A 21,157-nucleotide genomic window follows, 5' to 3' on the forward strand; every position below is an offset into this window, starting at 1 on the left:
TATAGTTGATGGTCCAGTTGCTGGCTCTTAATGTCCAAATTGTCCTTGGGAAGGACCGGAAACCTCAGAGTGGATTTCAAGAAACATGAGATGGTCAGAGTATAAAAAAAGCACTCCGTGCATGTGTGAACGACTGTGTGAATATGTCTGTCACTGTACAACACAGAGTAGTCAACAGTTTTAGTGAAAAGGACATAAAAACAAATTAAGTTTGCATAAAAACATGTTGAGAGTTTGTGTCCTGTTAAGGTTTCTCAATGGAAACGGAGGTATGGTAATGTAAAGAAATAATTTAAAAAAGTAAACCTAACTTTAACTTTTTAAGATAAAAAAAATGTGAAGAAGAATGATAAGAAGAAGAATAATTTTGTTTTTATGTTTGTACTTGGTTTATTTATTATTGTTTTTTTAGAATTTTATTAGTTGTTTTGAAAGTCTTTCGTATCTCTTCCGCATCTCTTCCCGGAAGTGATTGGTTGGCATTGGCAACGATTTTTTTAGCTACATCTTTTGGCGTACTAAGTCTTTGAATAAAGAAATAAAGGAAAGAAATCAACGAAGGTTTGTTGTTTATCTTAACGCTTATTTAAAGGACAGCATGAACGTATTGTTATGGCGAGCTTGCCCTAACAAATGAGTTATCAGTAATAACTCAGACATATTAGCTGGAACAAGCTAACAATGTAAATCGCTAACGAGTTAGCTGCAAGGCTACTGTTAGCTTGGTAAAATGACTATGTTTGAAATGTTTTGGTTGCACCCCATATGATAACAGCATGGCGACGCCTATGCCAGAAAACAGTATTAGTTAAGTTTAGTTTTGTCAAAATTTTGTGATGATTTCTCTGTTACCAACAGCTAACATCATTGAAGATACTCGAGTCAAAACGTAAACAAAAGCTTATTTTTTAGCTAACCCCTTACGTTGCAGACGTATTGTTCAGTGTAGATTTAAATAAAACACTCCACTATGTCAGCCATTAAATACTTCTGCTGTGTATATCTTATATATATTATATAAAATAATTTATTTAAGATGATTAGCTAGCAAGGAGCTGTTAACTCTGGCTGCAAGCTGGTATACCTGTCGGATTTGATCAAAAGAAATTGCTTGTATTGTATGCAAAACTAAAATGAATGTCCAGTATTATGATAAAATACTTACAATGGTTCTGTTGGGCTTTAAGTTTAGGACTTCGAGTTGTTGCAACCCTCTAAATCCACTCACCACAGAGGAGCAAGGAGCGAGTACAGACTGCAAACAGAATGACCAGGTCTGCATACGTTATGGTAGTAAAGTGCTTGATAGTCAACTGTACTTAAAGTGTAGTTTGGTGGTTAATTGCTGATTTTATTCTTTGTATATGTGTGAAGCTCATCTGCTCCCAGGATGGTGAATAGTTACAAGAGGACCTCAAGCCCCAGATCTCCGACTAACAGTGGGGAGCTGTTTACTCCAGCACATGAGGAGAATGTGCGCTTTATACATGATAGTAAGTACTGTGTTCTACAATTTTGTATCAAAATCATATATATATATTTTTATCTTGGGACTAAAGTTGAATCCCATTGCCCGAGAAAAATCTTGGTCGGACCTTCTTGCAACATATTGACATTTACAAAAACATCTTCTGGAAGTAAAGCGCCTTTTGAAATTTAAAATGTTTCAATCTGTATTTTTCTTTCAGTGTCTTTTTTTTTTTTTACAGGCTGATGTGTTGATGTTGATTCAACATCTTACACACTTTAAAAAGGCTGCAAACTATTACGAACTAGCCAATTAGACATGTTTTTTGTTGTTGTTCTAGTTGAACCAATAGCTGTTTTGCTGTGAAGATAATTTGGAAAATGGTTTTAAATTTTGTGTTCAGTGAACTATGAAACAGAACTTATTTCACAAACATTGAGTTGCTGCTCCTATATGCATATCTGTTTTCTATGTCCTTGGAACCAGTTCTTCTTGCTGAGAGGTAATTGAACCGTTGTCCATACAATATTTTTTTCCAACTTTTGGACTCAAGATTGTCACAGAAGTAAATTGATATTGTGTCTGGTGACCGCTTTGTGCTTTGATTTGTCCAAATGATTGGGGTCCTTATCCCTAAAGGATCCATTGACACAATGTTTTCTGTGGAGGGATACTTTGCTTTCTACCAAGGTTTTGGGTAGAAAAACAGAAGATCATTGATTACTAATTAGAAGCTCTGACCATCCTAAAAATCATATATTTATTTTAAATGGATGGTTGGGGGGGATACCAATAATTGTGCCTCTGGGGATTTTGTTAAAATCATCTTATAACAGGTTTATTTTCCCAAATGAATAAATGTAGTAAATTTAAATGTATCAGTGTGTGATCATACCTCTCTAGTAAAGACTCATTTTATACATCTCTGCCAAATATGCAACTAAATATGGCGAATATTCTATAAAATTAACTTTCTTCTATTTTACAATGTGTCCTTGTAAGTGGCTCCTTGGTGTAACAAATATTATCCTGTTCTCTTTATGTTTTTTTTTCCTCCCAGCCTGGCAGTGTGTGCTCCGAGATATCAGATCAACACAAAATAGTGAACGCAATGACCGTGGACCACAGGAGTATGTGGAGAAAAACCCAAATCCTAACCTACATTGTAAGTTAACAGAATAAATTTTATATAAATATGCTTTTTAATGTCATTCGAAATGGATTAAACCAGTCGACAGCTGTAACAACCTCTTTCCTGTCTGCTTTTCCAGCTTTCACACCAGTGGACCTGAGTGACCTAAAAAGGCGCAACACACAGGACTCCAAGAAGTCTTAGTTTTTTCTGTCATGTTCCTGTTACTTTTTTTTATTATTCATCCATTATCCTCAAGGACTTTTCATTTCTCTGCCCTCTGACAGCCAGAAACTTGACCCTGTTGGCAAGTCTAACAGAATACAAATCTCATTTGTATACGATGGACCATAGCAACCTGTTTGTTTTTTTTTCTTTCCGTTGACAATGACTAAAAAAAACTGGGGTTCCAAGAGGAACAGATTCTCCCTTCTCATCTTTTCAGGTATCAAAGTGTTCATATTGATGCTTGTGGTGTGGATGAGACTGCTCCGGGGGGATTCATCAAAATTTGCTGACAACTGCTGCTGAAGCACAGAGCGAAGCCCAACAGGACACAAAGACTAAAGTCTTAAACAACAGTAAAACTACTTAGATATGTTTGGAAGAAATTGTAAAGGGGATCACTTCTCTTCTGTTTCATTCCGGAAAATAGATTGATAAATTGTGAAACGACCACATTTGAAAACATGTCATGGGCAAGTATTGGAAGCCAAAATACAATGTAGAAGGCCAACCTTTTGATTAAACCATCTCTTGCCCTTGGTGGATTTAACTTTACAGCCCTTAGTTAACCTCTCTGCTCAAAGCCTTGAAACAAAAATGTTGAATAAAATACTTTTACAGTAGCTTTGCATCTATTGATCCTGCATAAATATTGATAAGTTGTAGTCCCACGTCACTGAATTACATTTTTGACTGTAAATTTAAATTTGGATTACATGAAGGTGAAGTTAAAATTAAAGACTGAATTCTGTTTGTAGGACATCTGTAATTTCAAGCCCAGTGATATATATTAGCAAGATTGCACTGCTCTATTTAAGCTCTGTAAACAGACTGATGGATCCGGAGATTGGAGATGACGGGAAGGTGTAAATATTTAGGTGATCATGACTAGATTTTTAAAGCAGTAACAAAAGGTATTCAATTTGTCTTAGTAAGTGTAAAAATGGCGACTTTCCTTACTGAGTCTTCAAAAATGTGCATGAATGAAAAAGGTCTCCTACAAAAATACTCACTCATTTTGTAATGCAGCAACTGCAAGCAGTATTTTATTGAGATTTTCTTACAAACAATGAACTGGAAGGTTATGTGCTGTGACCAGCTTCTCTGCGTTTTTTATGGAAGTGGTGTATTATGGATTGTGTGTTTTGCACTACTAGGTATGCTGGTCAAATTTATATCCCATTTAACATGACTTCTGGTACAACGATATCTCATGGTTTTCTTTCAATATCACTCTTCCATAGAGAAGAGTCAGGTAGTCAGGCTAAATGCACTTAACCAGACAGAAGAGGGCGCGTTTTCTCTTTACGTTGATGGACGTGTTGACGTCGGAATATACGTGTTACGTAATGAGGCTGTTTATATTGTGTGGCCGTTAGCTTATTGTGTGTGTTCAGTCGACGGTGCAGTGCTGTGAAAGGGCAGGGAGAGGGACCAAAAGAGTCTAGGGTGTACATTTTATATTTTCCTCACAGTTTAGTATTATTTGGGCAGAGTAATGGCCGATAAAATGGATATGTCTCTAGATGAGATTATCAAGCAGAACAGGCAGCAGAGAGGTGGAGGCCGGGGAGGAAGAGGCCGCGGCCGAGGTGGCCGTGTAGGCTTAGGCGGCGGCCGAGGAGGAGGCCCCGGACGACTTGGAGGCGGCGGCGGTGGAGGATTTGGAGGCCGAGGCGGCGGATCCGGCCCCATGAGGAATCGACAGAACCTGAACCGCGCTAGAGGCAGGCCGACGCCTTACAGCAGGGTATGAGAATGTTAGAGGAATAAGCAGTCAAAGGAAAAAAAAAACCTTCGACACAGCTGAAAATTCCCGGTTAACGTCCTTCAGTTTGCTTCTAGCTAATCCTCTTGCCAGCTTGCTAAGTCAAGCGAAAAATGAAAGCTAGCCGCCGAGTTCTCCTTCATGGGGAAGCTCTGTAGTTCGCGGTTAAGCATGAATGGAAGTTGTTTGTTATAATGCGTCCCTTCTCCCACAAGCCAAATGGCTTTACACCATTTTCCAAGAAGAGCGGATGGCTAGGCCTCAACGGCGCCATTTTGAATCCACAACCCGAAATTTAAAGCCAGACGTTGGAGGCGATAACTGCTCCCCAGCTCGCATTGGAAAGAAGGAAACCACATCATCGAAAATGCTGACCCTCAGATGAGTTTTTCCTACTAATGGGAGCACCGTGATTCTCCCTATTCGTCGACCAGGCGGCCTTTTGTTCTGGGAGTGGCTGGCGGGTTTATCAAGGCCTGTTCTGAAGGCTTTTCAACCACTCTCCCTGGCTCTTATGGATGGAAAAGTGGACTTTAATACCCTGATATATTCCATATAAGGCAATTCTCCATCCTTTGGCTATTAAAGAGTGCCTCGGGGGGGGGGGAAAAAACCCCAAACAAAGCCCCAGTCAAAATGGCGTGGTCTCAAAATGGACGCTCACGTAATCCACGCTAGTAAAAAGAAGGGCATGAGGCCCTGTTCCATTTTTTTTTTCAACCATATGGACATTATCCACATTCACGAGACGACAAAGAACTCTCCGGTGCTCGAGGACGGGCGGTTCAGCGCTGGAGGCGGCTGCTTCAGTTGGAGATCCCGGTGTATCAACGGAGCCTCTCTGGAGGGCCTTTTGAAGGAGGCGCAGATGGCACCACAACAATGGGAACTTCTGGTAGCTAGTATGGGCAGTTTTTCAGGTTTAGTGTACAGTTTTGGGTTTTTTGTTTTGTTTTGTTTTTTGGGTGTGGGCTATGAAATTCACTTTGCACTATTTTTATTTTATTTTTTTACTTTATTGACTTTGGGCAGTCATGGCTTACGGAGATTTTGTAATGTTGCTAAGGTTCAGTTCCTGTCTGTCCTATAAATGTAATTCTCCACTATATCCCCTTGCTTTCAATGAGCTGTCTTGTCTGTTTGAACGGATTCGCTTGCTTGTAGTGATGGGGTGGGCAGGGAACGTTTTGGGGACCAACCCCTCTTACATTAAGGGAACTGACCACCCTGGCCATGTTGGAAGTGGAGCCCCTGCTTGCCCCAACACCCAGACGTGTGGACTCTGTGATTGACAGAGAGGCAAGGGGATCCTGAAGTCAGCAGGTGCGTTCTCTTTCGTCTGTTGCAGCCTAAACAGCTCCCCGACAAGTGGCAGCACGACATGTTCGACAATGGCTTCGGAGGCTTTAATGGTAGTGCCGGCGCTGGCGGAGGAGGTGGTGTGGAAACTGGAGGGAAGCTTCTAGTCTCCAATCTGGACTTCGGTGTTTCAGACGCAGACATTCAGGTATGTTACATTTTGTTTGCGGTCCTTGCTTGCCTACTCTTTCTGTTGTCAAACAGATACAAATTCACTCTTTTTTTTTTTTTCTTTTAGGAACTTTTTGCTGAATTTGGGACTCTGAAGAAGGCTGCCGTTCATTACGATCGCTCAGGAAGAAGCCTGGGAACAGCTGATGTCCATTTTGAGAGGAGAGCAGATGCACTGAAGGCCATGAAGCAATATAATGGCATCCCACTTGACGGTACGATTCAGATCAAAGCTTAGTATTGGTCTGTAGTGTGGCCAGAATTTGAGTATATTGTCATGTTAAGTTATTCTGCGTCTTTACTCTTTCTGCAAATGTGCTGGTTTTTTTTTTTTTGTTTTTTTTTACCTGTATTTATAGCTGGAGGATTTAGGTTGGCCCTGTGTTAAAACTAGCCAATGAAAAACAATAAGTGAGAGGAAATATTTGGCCAGAAATTCTGCTGCTTTGTTTTCTTTTCTCAAACCTACAAAATGCATTGATGTTTTCTATGTATGGTGTTCAATTTGTCTTTTTAGGGCGGCCAATGAACATTCAACTCGTCACATCACAGATTGACACACAGAGGCGGCCTATGCAGGGGTGAGTTAGGGTTGCTATTCAATGATTAAGAAGTCTGATCAATTCACCCCTTTGCAACACTCATGTTGCCATTATAACTTGTTCTACTTCTATTTTTAACCAAGGCATTTTGTTCCTATGAACTTGCAGCATTATTCATAATTTTGTGTGTGTGTTCTGTATTTGATGGTAAATTTCTCAACATTTTGCAATGTTCTGATTAGAGCTGAAATGATTAACAGTGCATCGATTATTGAAATTTCAATTTTAGTAATTGGTTAATTAACCAGAGGATGCAGGCTCTAAAGGCCATTTGCTGAAAAATAACACGATCAGAGCAATAATTAAGCTGAAACTGTACAAAATGTATAGATTTTGGATTTAAGATAAAAAAAAACTCTGTAGAAATGTGCTTCTCAAAACTCATTTGGCATCGTTTTGGCTTCACCTGGTGTGAAAGAAAAAATCTCATAGCAACTTTTTCTATAAATTCATTAACCAATTAATGTAAAAAAAAAAAACATTGTACTGATGCTAAGGCTAGCAGAAAGTGCTTGAGTATTTCACGTTAATATTGGAAGATTTTTTTTTTTTGCCTGAGATGCATTTTTTGCTACAGTCAAGCATACACTAAATAAATGCATTATTTATGCACTAAATGTTATTTTAAAAAAATTAGATATTTGTACATTTTACTGTATGCAAACTCATCAAATATTCTATTTAGAAAATATGGATACATTGGATTTTACCCTTTTATTTCAGGTTGGTCGTAGTCGGGGGCATGAACAGAAATCGCACTTTTGGCATGCAAAGAGGTCGAGGCGGCCGTGGTTCAGGTTTCTTCAGAGGGAGAGGACGGGGTGGTGGCCGAGGTGGCGGAAGCAAACCGCTTTCAGCAGAGGAGCTTGATGCACAATTAGACGCCTACAACGCCAGGGTATGTCCAGCTGACAATACAGTAGATCTCGTTTGGTAATGTTTTACACTTGTCTTGATGTTTTTTATGTTTGTTTTTTTTTACCAGATGGACACCAGTTAAGAAATGAAGCTCTTCTTAGTTGTCTTCCCTTCCTTTCTGTGCAGAAGAGGGTGGTTGTTACAAATGTGCAGAATATTTTACACACGCTTGTCTTCTGATGTGATTTGAAAGTGTTTCAGCCTCTTCTTTTAAATACTCCAAAGTGTTTTTTACCTGTTTTTTTTTTTTTTTTTTTTTTTTTGATGGAAAAAAAATGGTTTTGACTGTAGGTTTTTGAATTGGGGTATCCCAGCTCCCCTCTGCCCTGTAGTTAATGAAACTTGTAATAAAACCTGCAGTGTATATTAACCAAAAAGTCTTGGATTTATGCATCTATGAATTTTGTAATGTCTGGTTTGTTATATATAATGTTCCACCATATGTTGTGAAAAAAAATTTCCTCATCACTGGTAGTTTGACAGTGTTTTAAAATGTATGTATTTGGTGTTCGATTATGCGAAATATAAAATTAATCTTTTGGGATGCTTGTGGAAATATTTTTACTTGTTGGGAGGTTTAACTGATGTCTAGTACTGAAGGTTTTAATAGACCCGAGAATTCTGTCATGCCACAATACAGACACTAGGTGTCGTCCTGTATTAAGATTTTCCCGCTCTAGTATGGCCTCTGTTGGACTGGCACCACTTCTGAGTCCATATAAGGAGACGTACAAGAAACGCATTGGTGCAAATGATGGTTGGGTTGAAATGGACTTAATTGTGACATGAACAGTAAGAGATCAAATTTGTAAAACTCAGAAATGTCAGTGATGGTTTCCGGAAGCATTTCCTTTAAAGGTTTGCAAGAACCACTTCCGGTGAGATTTTCAGGATTAAAGTAAATCTCCACTCTGGAAGAAAACGAGTATCAAGTTTTTATTAAATCCCTAAAATGTTTTAGCATTTTCTTCGGGTGCGTTCAAACACTTCTGCATACCAAAATCTCTGCTTAAAAAAGCAGAAGAGCAATATTTATTTAAAAATAATCACGTTATTTCTAGTGTTTCCACAGTTTAGAATGCAAATCTCACCTCAAATCAACCAGAAAAGTAATTTAGTCCAGTCATTGTCAGCTACTAGAATTTAAGCTGTACAGCGTTTTTTAATATAATTCAAAACATTTGCTTTATTTTTTTCCTTTTGATTATATAAATATGAGCAAACACTGGGATAATCAGTGCTAAATCCTAATATTAAGGACAATTAGTATTCTATGTATAGGGGATTATAAAAACTTGTGGGTTGTGTTTTACAATGCATGTGCCTCACAAGTTCTCTTTTAGTAAATAAACTTGATAGCATGCTGTTTGCTTTTATTTAATCGATGTTAGTAAAATTTAAGTAAAGCTTCTGCATTTAGAATCTGTGGCTGTTTTTGATACAGACAACATGGCAGACCGCCCACGGTCCACAGCGAGCCACCATGAGTTGCGCAACCAATTTTCTACTAGTTATATTTATGTCTACTTGACTATAAAGATATTGGTGTCTGGTTTAAATTCAGTTCATCTTCATCGCGCTGATCCTTCTTATTCAAATGAAGGGACTCCCAAGAGGCGCAATTCATTCAACAACCACCCTGCTTCGGGCACGTAAGATGTTGGGGCTTGTTTTTCTAAATGAATAAAATACAGGAAAGCTATGAATTTCGTGAATATTATAAGATGTGGCAAAAATCGTCTAATTGTAAGTTTAAACGTGTGATTCTTTATAGGTTTGACGCATTGTTTCATAAAATATAGTTAAGAATTTACAGTGGGAGATTTTCTTCTCGTAGTTTTGTTTGCATGCTTTTATTTTGAAGGAGATTATGCGGAAATGGCAGTGAGTGGTCTGTTGTTCAGATTTTCCTCCGCCGCGGCGCTTCACTCTCATTCACAGGAGACTGGCCCAGCCAACTACAAGTGAAACGGTAAGACTATACAGAAAACACCCTGCAGAGACTTTTATTGACTTAATTTAATGCGACCAACACTTAGCTGCTACTGCTAAATCTGTAATGTTTTTCCTTCGGGACAGAATTATAACTTATTATTTTAACATTTTTGAACGGAACTAGTTGTTTGCCAAAACGAAAGTTTCCGTCGAAAAAATTGTAGTTTTTCGTCTCAAATTAAATTGACTTTGTGTCAGTATCAGTGTTTCAAACTGTTATTATGAAGTTTATTAGTGACTCATTAAGTTATCCGCCCTGAACGGGGAACGTAGACGGTTCGGTTGTGAATTTCCGGGTGTAGGCGGTTAGGTAAGTGTGCCCTCTGAATACAATAAACTTATAATATAGCGCATGCATTAACCAGTGCAAGGTAAAAAAGTGTAAATGAAGCGACTACATTGGTTTACTTTAAGAAAGAAATGCATATGTGACGCCCTTGACATGTGGCTGGCTTTACGAAGAACATTTGAACTCACTTCCTGGTACTCAGCCTTGTTTAAATTTGATTCAGTTCACACCTTAAACATGCCTCCATTTTTGTTTTGTTTTTTTATTTATTTTGAAAGCCTCCGCAGTGAAGTGCCCAAGGCCAACTTGCTCAGATCAAATCGGTTTCAATCGACTTTTTTTTCCCTGATTTTGAGACTTTGTGTTTCACTGAATGGCTGCCGATAGATTTGTACAAGAGATCTCTTAAACCGTGAATCCTCCCTTTTCCTTCCTGTTGAGGAAATAACGGTTTTGGGTTCTTTTCAGCTCTACTGTAAGCTTCACATCTGTTTATATCTTTGGTTGTCCATAAACTTTTTAATTTTGACTTCCGCTCAGCTTGAAAATCTGCAAGCTTGCATGGCCGGATGTCTTACTGAGCGTTTCCTTTCCTCTCTGTTGTATGCTGATAGACCAAAGAAGGTTGAATTTAAGCAGGGAAAAAAAGCTTTGTATTTATAACAAAAATGTTTCAACTTCCTAGCAGCTCAGTGTGAGGAATGCTAGGGTCAGAACCAAATTTGAAAAGTTTAAAACATTGACGGACTGATCTGGCTTTTCAAGACCAATATCAAAATCTACAAAAGCCAATTGTGATTTCTTTTCCTACAACACGAGGTTAATAAAAAGAGATAATGTTGATGAATAAATATAACCTTATATTGCTAGCCAAACCATTATCTGATTATTAATAAACTCAGGAATTTGTATGGTCTGTTGGTTCGTGTATTTGTAGAGTGAGAATTGTGAATTTTGATTAATGGAAGTAGATAAAGATCTGTTTTCTGGATTTTGACCTTCCAATTGAGGAAAGTAAGTCCTTCTCAATTAATATTCTTCTGTAGGCTTAAAAAAAATCTTTGTGTTGTAGGAAACATTTCCTCCCACATCCTCCCGTGCCAGAGCAGCCCTCTTTAGTTGCCTCTCTAAACAATCATGTCAGTGACCTGTTTCTGTTCAGCCTCGCAGGGGAAGGTATACAGGTATGACGGCCTCCTCCGCATACAATGAAGCGTCTGTCCTTGTGTTAGGCCAGCTTGACAGCTAGAAAATGGTTTTCTTCTGTAGCTTTGGTAAACAGCCAAAATATGAAACAACCCCCCGCTCCCCACCACCAGTTGTGGGGTATTATGCAACAATTTTAAGTTGAGATAAGCCTCAGTATTCTTTACATATTTCATTTTTACATTAATTAATCGTTGTATGTCTCGTAGTTTGCACCTGAGCTCCCCTCTGCCCCCCATCCTCTCCCGGTTTCCTTTAGTTGCAGGCGCTATTCAGGATCTATTTATTCCTCTTTGTTCTGGACCTTCCCGGAATAGTTGTGTTTTGCATCTTTGGTTCCCACAGGCTGCTCTTTATGTGGACGTTTATTACCCGAAATTAATCAAATTCTTTCCTACAGATGTATGGCGGTTATCAAGCCACTTCAGACCTTCTCGTCCAAAAATACCCTGTCGCCTCTTTCTTCAACCCCCCTGGTCTTTTGGCGTTGAGCTCTTCTGCATTGCATCAGCTCTAAGCTCGCGCTGCAACACTTCCTCAAAGCTTTGGGCAATTTCTGCTCTATGTCCTCAACTTACTGGGAACTAACATAATTTAGTGTACTGGTGTAAGCATCAGTATCAGTGCTTTTTTTTTTTGTTTTGTTTTTTTTCTTTTTGCATTTGAAACGGCTTTTGTTGATTTTAGCGTCTTTTAGAAGTACGAAGAAGATGAGCTGAGCTTCATCTCTGCGCTGCTGCGGTTTAATACACCAAAGGATGTGAATCATTGCGCTCCTCCTCATATGAAAAAGGAAGTTTGCAGTCACTTCTTGACAGCAGAAAATGGCCGCCGCTGCTGCGCTGCCTTGGCATGCAAGACTCTCTCTTTTTTTTTTTTTTTTTAAACGTGCATCGCTCGATTTTATCACCACCTTATCAAATGTCGAATTTTGGGTTTACCTAAACATGATTGCAGCCATGGCAGTATGCTTGCAAAAGCAATACAGCAGAAGCGTAATGAGGAAGCATAGCTGCGCTTGTTAGAAAGACGGGTCCAAAGGTCTTGGTTACACTCGGTGTTGCATGAAGAGACTTCAGCGCCAAGAGACCAGAAAGGATCAAAGCAGCTGCATAGCTCCGCTAAATGTCACAGCATACAGGTTCCCTAGTCACCATTAGTGCAACAGTACTCGTGTTCTTCTGTTGTCACTAAGGTGAATATGAGCTTTATTCCTTGTTGGAGCATTCCCATTTGTAAATTATGAGCTGGAGGACCAAAATGTCCGATTTCAAACTTTTCTTTTTCCCGTTGAGTCCCTTCCTGCCTGCTGAGTGCATATTCAGTCATCTTGGACAAAACTCACAACATTAGGTCTGCATCTGTGGCTGCTTTTATGTCACTGAGGGGTTGCTGTTGGGTTTAAAATTGCATCATTATATTTTTTTCTTCTTAACTGTTATGATAAAACAGTGTGGCAATACATCTGTTAAAGCATAAAAATAGATCCCCACAAACGCATTTACTGCTCTCTAAAAAAACAAAAAAGTTGGGTTAGAGCTTCAAAAATCCTTTATTATTCCTAAGAGAGAAATGAAATGTTGCAACTCATATTATCAACGTTTCTTTGAAGAGTTGTTGTAGATTGCAATGGCTGTGGGCGGCAAGAATCTCCTGTAGCGGTCTGTGTTACAGCGGCTCTGAAAGAACAAAACCACCAAGTTAACGGCCGTGTTAAAGTCACAATGGTTTTGATTATTCTCACTGAGTTGGGGAAAATTGAGTGGTTATGTTGAACATAAAGTCTAACATTGAACACTTGTAAAGCAGAAGGTGCCATAGCTCGCTTTAAAGTTGTTCTTTCTTTCTTTCTTTCTCAATAACGTTGTCTAAGCATCAAGAATCCAAAACTGAAACTGAAATGGAGATGCACCAGTCATTTGGTAAAAATCACAGATGGCTTTTGCCCTTAAATGTATCAAAACAAAAACTTAGAGCCATTTTCAGATTATAAACACACCACCCAACAGCACGAGGTTTGCTCCTCTAATTGAAATAAACGTAACAGAAGAATATATCTAATCCAGATATGATTGCCTGGGTGCATGATTTGCTGTAACCTTGTAATTTAGTCTTATGTTTGATTTAAAACGAGCACCTCCCTCAAAGAACCTGCAGTCGATGGTATTTTCTGTCACATGGAACAACTGAACCGACGGGCCAGACTTCCAAGAAAACACAGAAATCTGTACCGGGAAGGAAGAGCTCGAGTGGTGCATCTCAACTCTTACTACAGTTACTATTTCAGCTTCATTTGCGTATTTTTGTTGTTGCTTCCTGGCCAGTCTGTCTCTGACCTTTTAATGGAAAGCGTGAACATAAACACCCAACCCCGCCAGACTTGTTTGTGGATGGAGCTCTGAAATCTTGCCTGACCGGCTTTTGTGTTTTAGCTGTACTTCAAACATTTTGTAAATGACGGTGAATAAGGAAGACATGGTTGTCAGAGATTAAATTGCATGTTGTATACTCACAATAAATCAGAAGCAGCGTTAAAAAGGTAGCAGGTCATAAAACATGGAGGCAATTTGATGATTTTATTAAAGGAGAATAACATGTTTATGATCGCTGCTCAGCCCTGTGAAAACTGAACTTTCTCAAACGGTAGTGCTTGATCAGTTTGGGTATCGATGTAATACCTCGCATTAGCAACATGGACGCTACAGCCACGCAGGGGGGGAGACTGTGTCTCAGGTGACGGTCAAAGCAGTTTGTCCACAAAAGGACAGAAAGGACAGCTGACCCACTTGCTAACAATTCTCCCTTAATCAGCAGAATTCTACTTTGCAGGGAAAAAAGAAAAACAAAAACGCCTCCTCAGCTATAACTCAACGTCTCGAGAGCCTCCGCGTCGTTCCTAAGGAACGGGCCTAATCTCCCGCCTGAGCCGCTGCCAAGTCTGGAGTGTTTGTAACTTTCTGCTGCTTGCTCAGTCCGCTCAGGCAAACAGTTTATCCAGGCTGCGGAGCTGTTCAGGTGGCGGCCGAGACTCCCAAGTTCAGCAGAACGTTCAGTCCCATGACCGCAAGGGCTTATTCCCAACAGGCCCAACAATGACAGGGCCTCTTTCTGGCAACTTTACCCACAGCTCGCATTGTTGGAGACTGGAGAGAGAGGGAGATAGAGAGAGAGAAAAAAATGGCTGTCATTGTAAAGGTGATGATGTCAGCATTGTTTGACTGTTATTTGGAGCATGTGGGCCTTTTTAAATGACTAAACCAGCAATGCCACATTTGATTAAGAAGGCATCTCTAAGTAATGTGATATATTGTCATTATTGCATAACACTTTAGAAACAATTGGCTCAACACACTGCATAAATCAGGCTGATTCATGTTTAACAAAACCCAGTCATTTATGGGTATTTTAATTAAAAAAAAAAGGTATTTAAATATAAACACTAGCTAAATTCAGTTTTATTTTTGTAATTTCCAGTCATACATGTTACTACAGCTTATTTTAACTATATACTCGCCACCTGGTAAAGGCTGCCTGGTTAGCCATGCTAGCCGGCAGTCTGCTGCTTTACAGATGAGCTCGTTTTAACTTTAAAATTTTGTAGTTTTTAGTCACTGCAATTTTTAAAAAGCGTGGTGGTTGCTGCTCTTTTAGTTTCCATTCTCGTGTCAAATTGCGCGTTCAGTGAAAGTCTTTTAAGAACCTGTGTGTGGCTACCGAGCACCTTCTGCTGCATCCCATTAAAAGGACCTTTTAAAAATGCAGTTTAAGCAGATTTGTATTTGCTCCTGCTTCTTGTTTTATCTCATCTGCCTGCGTTAATTTTAACAACAAAAAGAGAACATGACTGTCTTAAAATAAGTGCACAATTTGGGATCAGTGGTCACACAAACATCCAAGTTAAGATGGGGAAGTTCAAACCAAACTGCGCGACCTCTTCAGTAGTTTCCAGTAGAGCGTTGTGTGTCGCTGAGTTGACTGAGCACTTCCTGCTGTGGGACAGCTTGGTATGCTGCTGCACTGCGTTGCTGCAAGACGAGTCAAGCAGAGGAAGCGAGAAAAGAGAAGAGAGAAGAAAAAAAAAGCCAGCAACCTGCTCCCCAAGCTCTTGAAGAACGAAAATTACAGCACCGCTGCCTTATCTGCTCCTGGTTTCCCTCCAAACAATCTCGCACCGCTGACCAGCCCAAACATGCACTCGTTTTCAAAGGAATTTTTGGACTTTTTTTTTTTTTGGGTGCGCCGAGGCCCTTAGTTGGGAAAACCGAGCTGCGTTCAGAGCTCCTAATCGCCAGATGTGTGGAGGTTTGGACACAGATGAGTAGCAGCGTATTTGCTTTGGACTCCCAAGTGTCCTGCCTCCTCTGAACAGGTGCAGCTGGCCTCATCAGCTGGCATCAGTCGCCATTGTTTGCCTTCTGAGAGTTTTAGGTCTGTTTGACTGTCTGTGTTTGACAAACAGCGCCTGGCATGTGAAACGGATTAACGAGAGTCATAAATTAGAGGGCGAAATGATTGTCTTCATAGGGGAAGAGTAATTTGTAACACGAGGAAACTGTTTGTCCTGACACCTTCCTCTTTCTCTTCAGAACAGTTCTGCTTCCAGCTTTACCAACATTCAGCACCAATCTCCTTCTCACCCATTTTATGTAATTAATGGAGTCGCAGATCTTCCTCGCTCTTGATCAACTCTTTACCCTTTGTTTTATTTTTTTTTTCAAATCCTTGCTTGACTCGTGAAGCCGGGCCTTTTCAACATTGAATTTTTGGAAAAACGTCACTGAGGTGCTTGAGGGTGTTTTCTTGTTGGCTGAAAGGAGCCAGCAGGTAAATCTGCTGTAGGCTTCATATTGAGGGTGACTTCTTTAAATTAAGGAAATGCTTTTTTTTTTTTTTTTTTTACCACCCTAAAAGTAAAAAATAAAAACATTAAGCTGATTTGTGTGTTCTCATCTTCAGGTCTTAAACCAGAATAAGTCAAGAACCACATTATGGCTGCAGTGTAATCCAGCTGTTGTTTGCAGGTGTTGCTTGGCTCTCATTAAGTTTTGCTCTGCATGTGTTCACCAGCTGTTCTCATTAATTTTACTCCAACATTACCAGGGCTCTGCAACAAGATATGTACCGATCAAGTTTTCAGGTCAATACCGATTTCCGCTTTTCTTTGAGATCCTTGTATTTTGCACACAAGAGAAAATGCAGGCGCTGCTGCAGGATCTTTCGTAGAGCTAGTGGGTTATAATAATAAAAAAAGGAACTTCGAGGTCATTAATGCATCAAACACATGTAATGACCTTTATTTGATTTTATCAAAGTGTAAAAGTTAATTAAAGTACCTTCTGCTTGTTAGTTGATGCCTTTATAGATGGAGAATGACGAGGTTTCTTTTTTTTTAATGCAACTTTATTAATTCTTTGTGATTGTTGCTAGTCTAAGTTATGCCATTTAAACCAACCTGACTATGACTAATTGTGCTTAGAAGTGTTTAAATTATGTTGTGCTTCATTGTGTAAACCTGCCTTTGTTTGTACATGAGCTTGTGTCCTCAGGTCAAAGTTCACAGAGGTTTCTCTCAGCAGCCATCACTCTTTGCTTCACTTGTAGTTTTCATTTAAAAAAATAAAACGGAGCCCCTCCGTTTCCTCCATTTTTTATCGTTCCCTCCCTCTCTGTCGCCACAGTCTAGCGCACCATGGCAGAGCAGGACCTCACACCGGAGCAGCTGAAAGAGATCGCCGCGGCCAACGAGGAGAAAGAATCGGACATAAACTACAAACCTCCTGCACAGAAGAGCTTACAGGAGATCCAGGAGCTGGACAAAGATGACGAGAGCCTGCGGAAGTACAAGGAGGCGCTGCTGGGCAAGGCTGCCGTGGTCGCAGGTTCGTGCCGACCCGACTCGTTTATCCGCTCCGTTTGGCCCGTCGGTTGTTTCCATCATCGAATGTCAGCTGTTTGTTGTGAAAACAGGGCAACTGAGATCGACATCCTCGCATACGAATATTTATCCCGCCTGACAGAGAGCAATGAGTCCCATCTACTTCATCATGCAAACATCCGAGTGTTGCAAAGGCTTTGCCAAGCCAAACAGCACCTCCATCTTCTTTTGCTTTGGGCTTAATGATGGGTTAATACCTCCATGTGTTGTAGGGCCTCCTCATATAAACAAAGATGCTTATATGAGATTAAACTGATGTCACATGTCAGAAGTTTCCATTTATCTCTGCATGCCATCACTACAGGCAGTTTTTGAATATGCCAAACTTTTACAGTGTTTTGGAAAAGTGTGCACCTTTTGAGCTCTTCACAGTGAAACAGCATTGCTCTTTTAGGTTTTATGTGATTGACCAGCACATGAGAGCTTTTCTAATAAAGATCATTTGGGTTTTAATCCCCTTTTAATGTGAATTCCCCAAAGTAACCCATCAAAGTCCAAGCGGAAATCTATTTTAGAATTTGAGTGAAGAATTTAAAAAATGTTCAGACTCTTTCATTCCAATCTGGTTGAGCTACTTTGCAGCAAAGAAGAGGCAAAAATGTCTGTGCAGAGAGCAACCAGAAGTAACTTGGAGCTGTAATTACACCGCAAGGTGGTTCTAACAATTATTGATTTAGAGGGAATATAAATACACACCACATTTTCTGATTTTAATTTGTATTTATTGTTTTGTTTCACAATTATGTCCTATTCTGTTGTTGTTCATCCTAAGATTCCTCCCCCCCCCCCAAAAAAAACAAACTTCTGTGGAATTTATTTATTTTTTTGTGGCTGAAAAAGGAAACGGTCCTCAGGATGTGTCTGAAGAACAACAATGTGAAGTCCAAATAATCAGCTGAAGGAAGATGTTGCCTAATGAGTGCTTTTAGAGGAAGAAAACGCACGGCGCCCATCATTTATTGAACTTTTCTCTTTACTAGATCCCACTGCACCAAATGTCCAGGTGACACGGATGACGCTGATGTGTGAAAATGCACCCGCTCCCTTGATCCTTGACCTGCAGGGTAAGTACTGTTCAGCTGCAGGTTTTAGAGGTCAAAGGGCAGGAGGAGGAGCATTACCGCTGTCCTCATACTGAAGGAAGTCCAATCACTGCAGACAGTAAGCAGTCCCTTCCCTCTGCGCAAATTTAGACGCTGCGTCATTAGCCTGCTAATTAGCAATGAGGAGATTCTTATGGAAGTGGGTTAATTAGCCACTTCCTGATGGCGCACTTTGTCCCCTCTCAGTGGTCAAAATGGGTATAACAAGGAAGGAAAACTGCTGCCTGTTTTTATTCACTGCGCCCCCTGGTGGACGGTGCACTCACCATCTCACGAAAACGAAGAATGTTTAAGACTGAAGCAAACAATTTGTTCCAAGTGTTTAGAAAAGGTTTTTTTTAATATCTAAAATAAATGTTTATTTTATTTTCTACATTTCAGGAGACCTGGAGAACTTCAAGAAGCACCCATTCACACTGAAGGAGGGAGTTGAGTACAGAATAAAGATCAACTTCAAGGTAATGGTTCTCTCATTCTGTGCATCTCTGTTAGTCTAGAACAGCTGGATGTTTTGAAATTTATGGTGATTTTTTTTTCTTTTAATGATTGCTGAAGGCATAATGCATGATGCTTTTTGCAGGTGAACAAAGAGATCGTTTCAGGTCTGAGATACAATCAGCAAACATTCAGGAAAGGAGTCAAAGGTAAAGATGTTTTGTGTTTTTTTTTTTTATTCTAAATTGGTTGCAATTCGAAGTTAAAGCCACCAAAAACTCAGTGCAGGTGGAGAAATATCAGAATCCCTTATATAACATGCTTCCTGTTTCTATGAGTTTTAAAACAAAACATGTAGTTTTACCATTTGCTATATGAACCAGTCCCTTCTGCATGCAGGCTTGGATGTAACGTATTTTCCAGAACATGTTTCCCCTTTTTTTCACAGTTTGATGAATGAAAAAAGTGAATGTGTTGGTTTCAATACCAGGAAACCAACACATTTCAATGAGTCCCATCATTTCTGATAAGAATGGTCAGATGTGAAGCCAGACCAATGGCAGAAGTTTGTTAATGCCAAGAAAAACAGCGGGGTCAAAGTGCAACTTGCTAAGGGATGTTTGTCCAAACAAAGTTTCTGTTTTTGGATTGAATTATGGAAATGAACTTTTATGACTCACTTGTTCAGATGCATCTGTGTAGAGCAACTTATATCGGAAGGTGGGGATGTTTGGACTGTTTCTGAGCTGTCAGTATCTTATCTGGAGAAGGAAAGTGGTCAGAAGGATTCTCCTTTTCTAGATTCTGGATGTTCTGCTCATGCCACTGTCTCCTTTCCCTCCTTTTCTTGTCTGCAGTGGATAAGTCGGACTACATGGTGGGAAGCTATGGCCCCAGACCGGACGAGGAATACGAGTTCCTCACCACCCTGGAGGAAGCCCCCAAAGGGATGCTGGCCCGAGGCACTTACAACATCAAGTCCAAGTTCACAGACGACGACAAGTACGACCATCTCTCCTGGGAGTGGAGCCTCGCTATCAAGAAGGACTGGAAAGACTGATTTTTTTCTCCGCCGCGTCTCGTTCACTTTCCTCCCCGCTCGGCGTTTTTCCAGCCTTTCCTCGTCTTGCTGTCATTCCAAGGATTTCTCTCCGCATTATGTCGTCTTAGGCTTCTGCTCTCTCCGTCCATCACAGCCCTCCCTTCCGCTCTCGCACCTTTTGTTTCTAGCTTTTAATCACGTCATTCATCATCATCCCTCAATTGTAACAATTAATTCGTTTACACCCACCCTTTTCTGATAAAGTATTAAATCCTCAAAAATGGAGAAAGCAAACTGTGCACAATCCAGATTTTCAAGATGGTTTGTTATACAAGAGAAAACGGTGGAGAAAAAAAAAACCATCAGTGTAGGATTTCCTCTCCCCCTGTACCACCAATTCTTTCTTTTCCTAACATTTTTCATTGTTCTGTGTAATCATCATGGTCTGCCTCGGGCAGCAGCACGCAGAACGCCTGCTAGCGCAGATTTAGCAATCACTGCTGGACGTAACTCTTGGACAGAGCCCAGCTAAAGCCTCTGAGCAGATTATACGTACTTGGGTCTCGTTAAAACTAGTTGGACTTCCAAATAGTTTGGATCTTGATATAATCTACTCAGAAAACAGGGGGAAACAGTTACCTCTAACCACCCCACAAGCCCCATTTAGCTTTAGCTGCCGCTCGTTCTCACCCAATCAGGTTTTTTATTTTCTTTTTTTTTATTAGCATCTACGTGGCCTTAATAGCAGTTATGAAGATCTAGGAAAAAAATAGTTGAGCCATTTGCCTTCTGAGTATGTGAGCCTGTTTTAACACATGGAATCAGAGCTAAGAGTTTGTCTTTGCTTCAGGTTTAATTACTCCATTACACGTTTTGTTGGATAACATTCATTTCTTCATTTTTCTTTGTAGTGGTCTAAAAATCTAAAACTGAACTCTAAGAGTCCCGATCGCTGTGTCTTCTATGCTGAATCGAATACAGGACGCGTTAAACCGTTCACTTTACGACGTGGAGATTATTTCTGCTGACTGTGCCTCCAGACCCATCGTCTCTCAATCAGTACCCAAACCTCAGCCTTTAAGCACGTTAGCGGTTGAACACACAGCTGGCCATGCTAGGTGTTTTCTCGTTTTATACACTCCATATGTAAATGAACGTCAGTTTGGCCTCGTTTAGCCTCGTGTGTCACGGGGCTGACGGTTCTTCTCGGTGAGGTGGGTTAAACTTATTGTGTGCTGTCTGTATTGCCTACAGTTTACGGATCTCTGGTGTTCAAATTAAAGTGTTCAGACTGGGCGTGTGTGTGTGTGTCGCTTGTTTTTGTTCAAACCGCAGAAGTTGCATTTAAATGATTTTAGATTATCATCCAGTACTTTGGTCTTAATTTGTGATTTACTGTGTAGATCTGATCAGAAATGGCTTGATTCTGAGATTTATGTTCTATTAAATGTCTGATTATAGAAAATCTGAAACATGAAAAAAAAATTGGTGCACAAGTTTTATTTTTTT

The 21,157-nt window shown here is 40.0% G+C and overlaps 3 protein-coding genes across 5 annotated transcripts; all 3 read left to right on the forward strand.

The window, feature by feature from the left end:
• Window positions 1–434: 434 nt before the first annotated feature.
• On the forward strand, window positions 435–3,448 carry mcrip1 (MAPK regulated corepressor interacting protein 1). Of its 2 annotated transcripts, none has more exons than XM_014972282.2 (5): window positions 435–561; window positions 1,188–1,274; window positions 1,375–1,493; window positions 2,529–2,633; window positions 2,740–3,448. In XM_014972282.2, exons 2-5 carry the CDS (start codon window positions 1,267–1,269, stop codon window positions 2,802–2,804), a joined length of 297 nt encoding a protein of 98 aa, XP_014827768.1. In that variant the 5' UTR covers window positions 435–561; window positions 1,188–1,266; the 3' UTR covers window positions 2,805–3,448. The 2 variants fall into 2 exon arrangements, with proteins under 2 accessions (XP_014827768.1, XP_014827775.1); XM_014972289.2 differs by having other exon boundaries at window positions 459–561; window positions 1,193–1,274.
• Window positions 3,449–4,198: 750 nt separating this feature from the next.
• Window positions 4,199–8,187, forward strand: alyref (Aly/REF export factor). 2 transcript variants are annotated; one of them, XM_014972258.2, is made up of 6 exons: window positions 4,199–4,575; window positions 5,942–6,100; window positions 6,191–6,338; window positions 6,641–6,704; window positions 7,449–7,623; window positions 7,711–8,187. In XM_014972258.2, exons 1-6 carry the CDS (start codon window positions 4,324–4,326, stop codon window positions 7,723–7,725), a joined length of 813 nt encoding a protein of 270 aa, XP_014827744.2. In that variant the 5' UTR covers window positions 4,199–4,323; the 3' UTR covers window positions 7,726–8,187. The 2 variants fall into 2 exon arrangements, with proteins under 2 accessions (XP_014827744.2, XP_087864376.1); XM_088008250.1 differs by lacking the exon at window positions 4,199–4,575 and adding an exon at window positions 4,589–5,488.
• A 1,278-nt stretch (window positions 8,188–9,465) lies between these two features.
• On the forward strand, window positions 9,466–20,944 carry arhgdia (Rho GDP dissociation inhibitor alpha). Its single transcript, XM_014972272.2, has 6 exons — window positions 9,466–9,615; window positions 16,812–17,012; window positions 18,049–18,132; window positions 18,553–18,629; window positions 18,752–18,815; window positions 19,464–20,944. The coding sequence occupies exons 2-6, from the start codon at window positions 16,823–16,825 to the stop codon at window positions 19,664–19,666; spliced, it is 618 nt and encodes a 205-aa protein (XP_014827758.1). The 5' UTR covers window positions 9,466–9,615; window positions 16,812–16,822; the 3' UTR covers window positions 19,667–20,944.
• Window positions 20,945–21,157: the final 213 nt, after the last annotated feature.

Source organism: Poecilia mexicana, unplaced genomic scaffold (assembly GCF_051168715.1).
Source record: "Poecilia mexicana isolate PSO_F unplaced genomic scaffold, ASM5116871v1 scaffold_8, whole genome shotgun sequence".
NCBI classification, from domain to species: domain Eukaryota; kingdom Metazoa; phylum Chordata; class Actinopteri; order Cyprinodontiformes; family Poeciliidae; genus Poecilia; species Poecilia mexicana.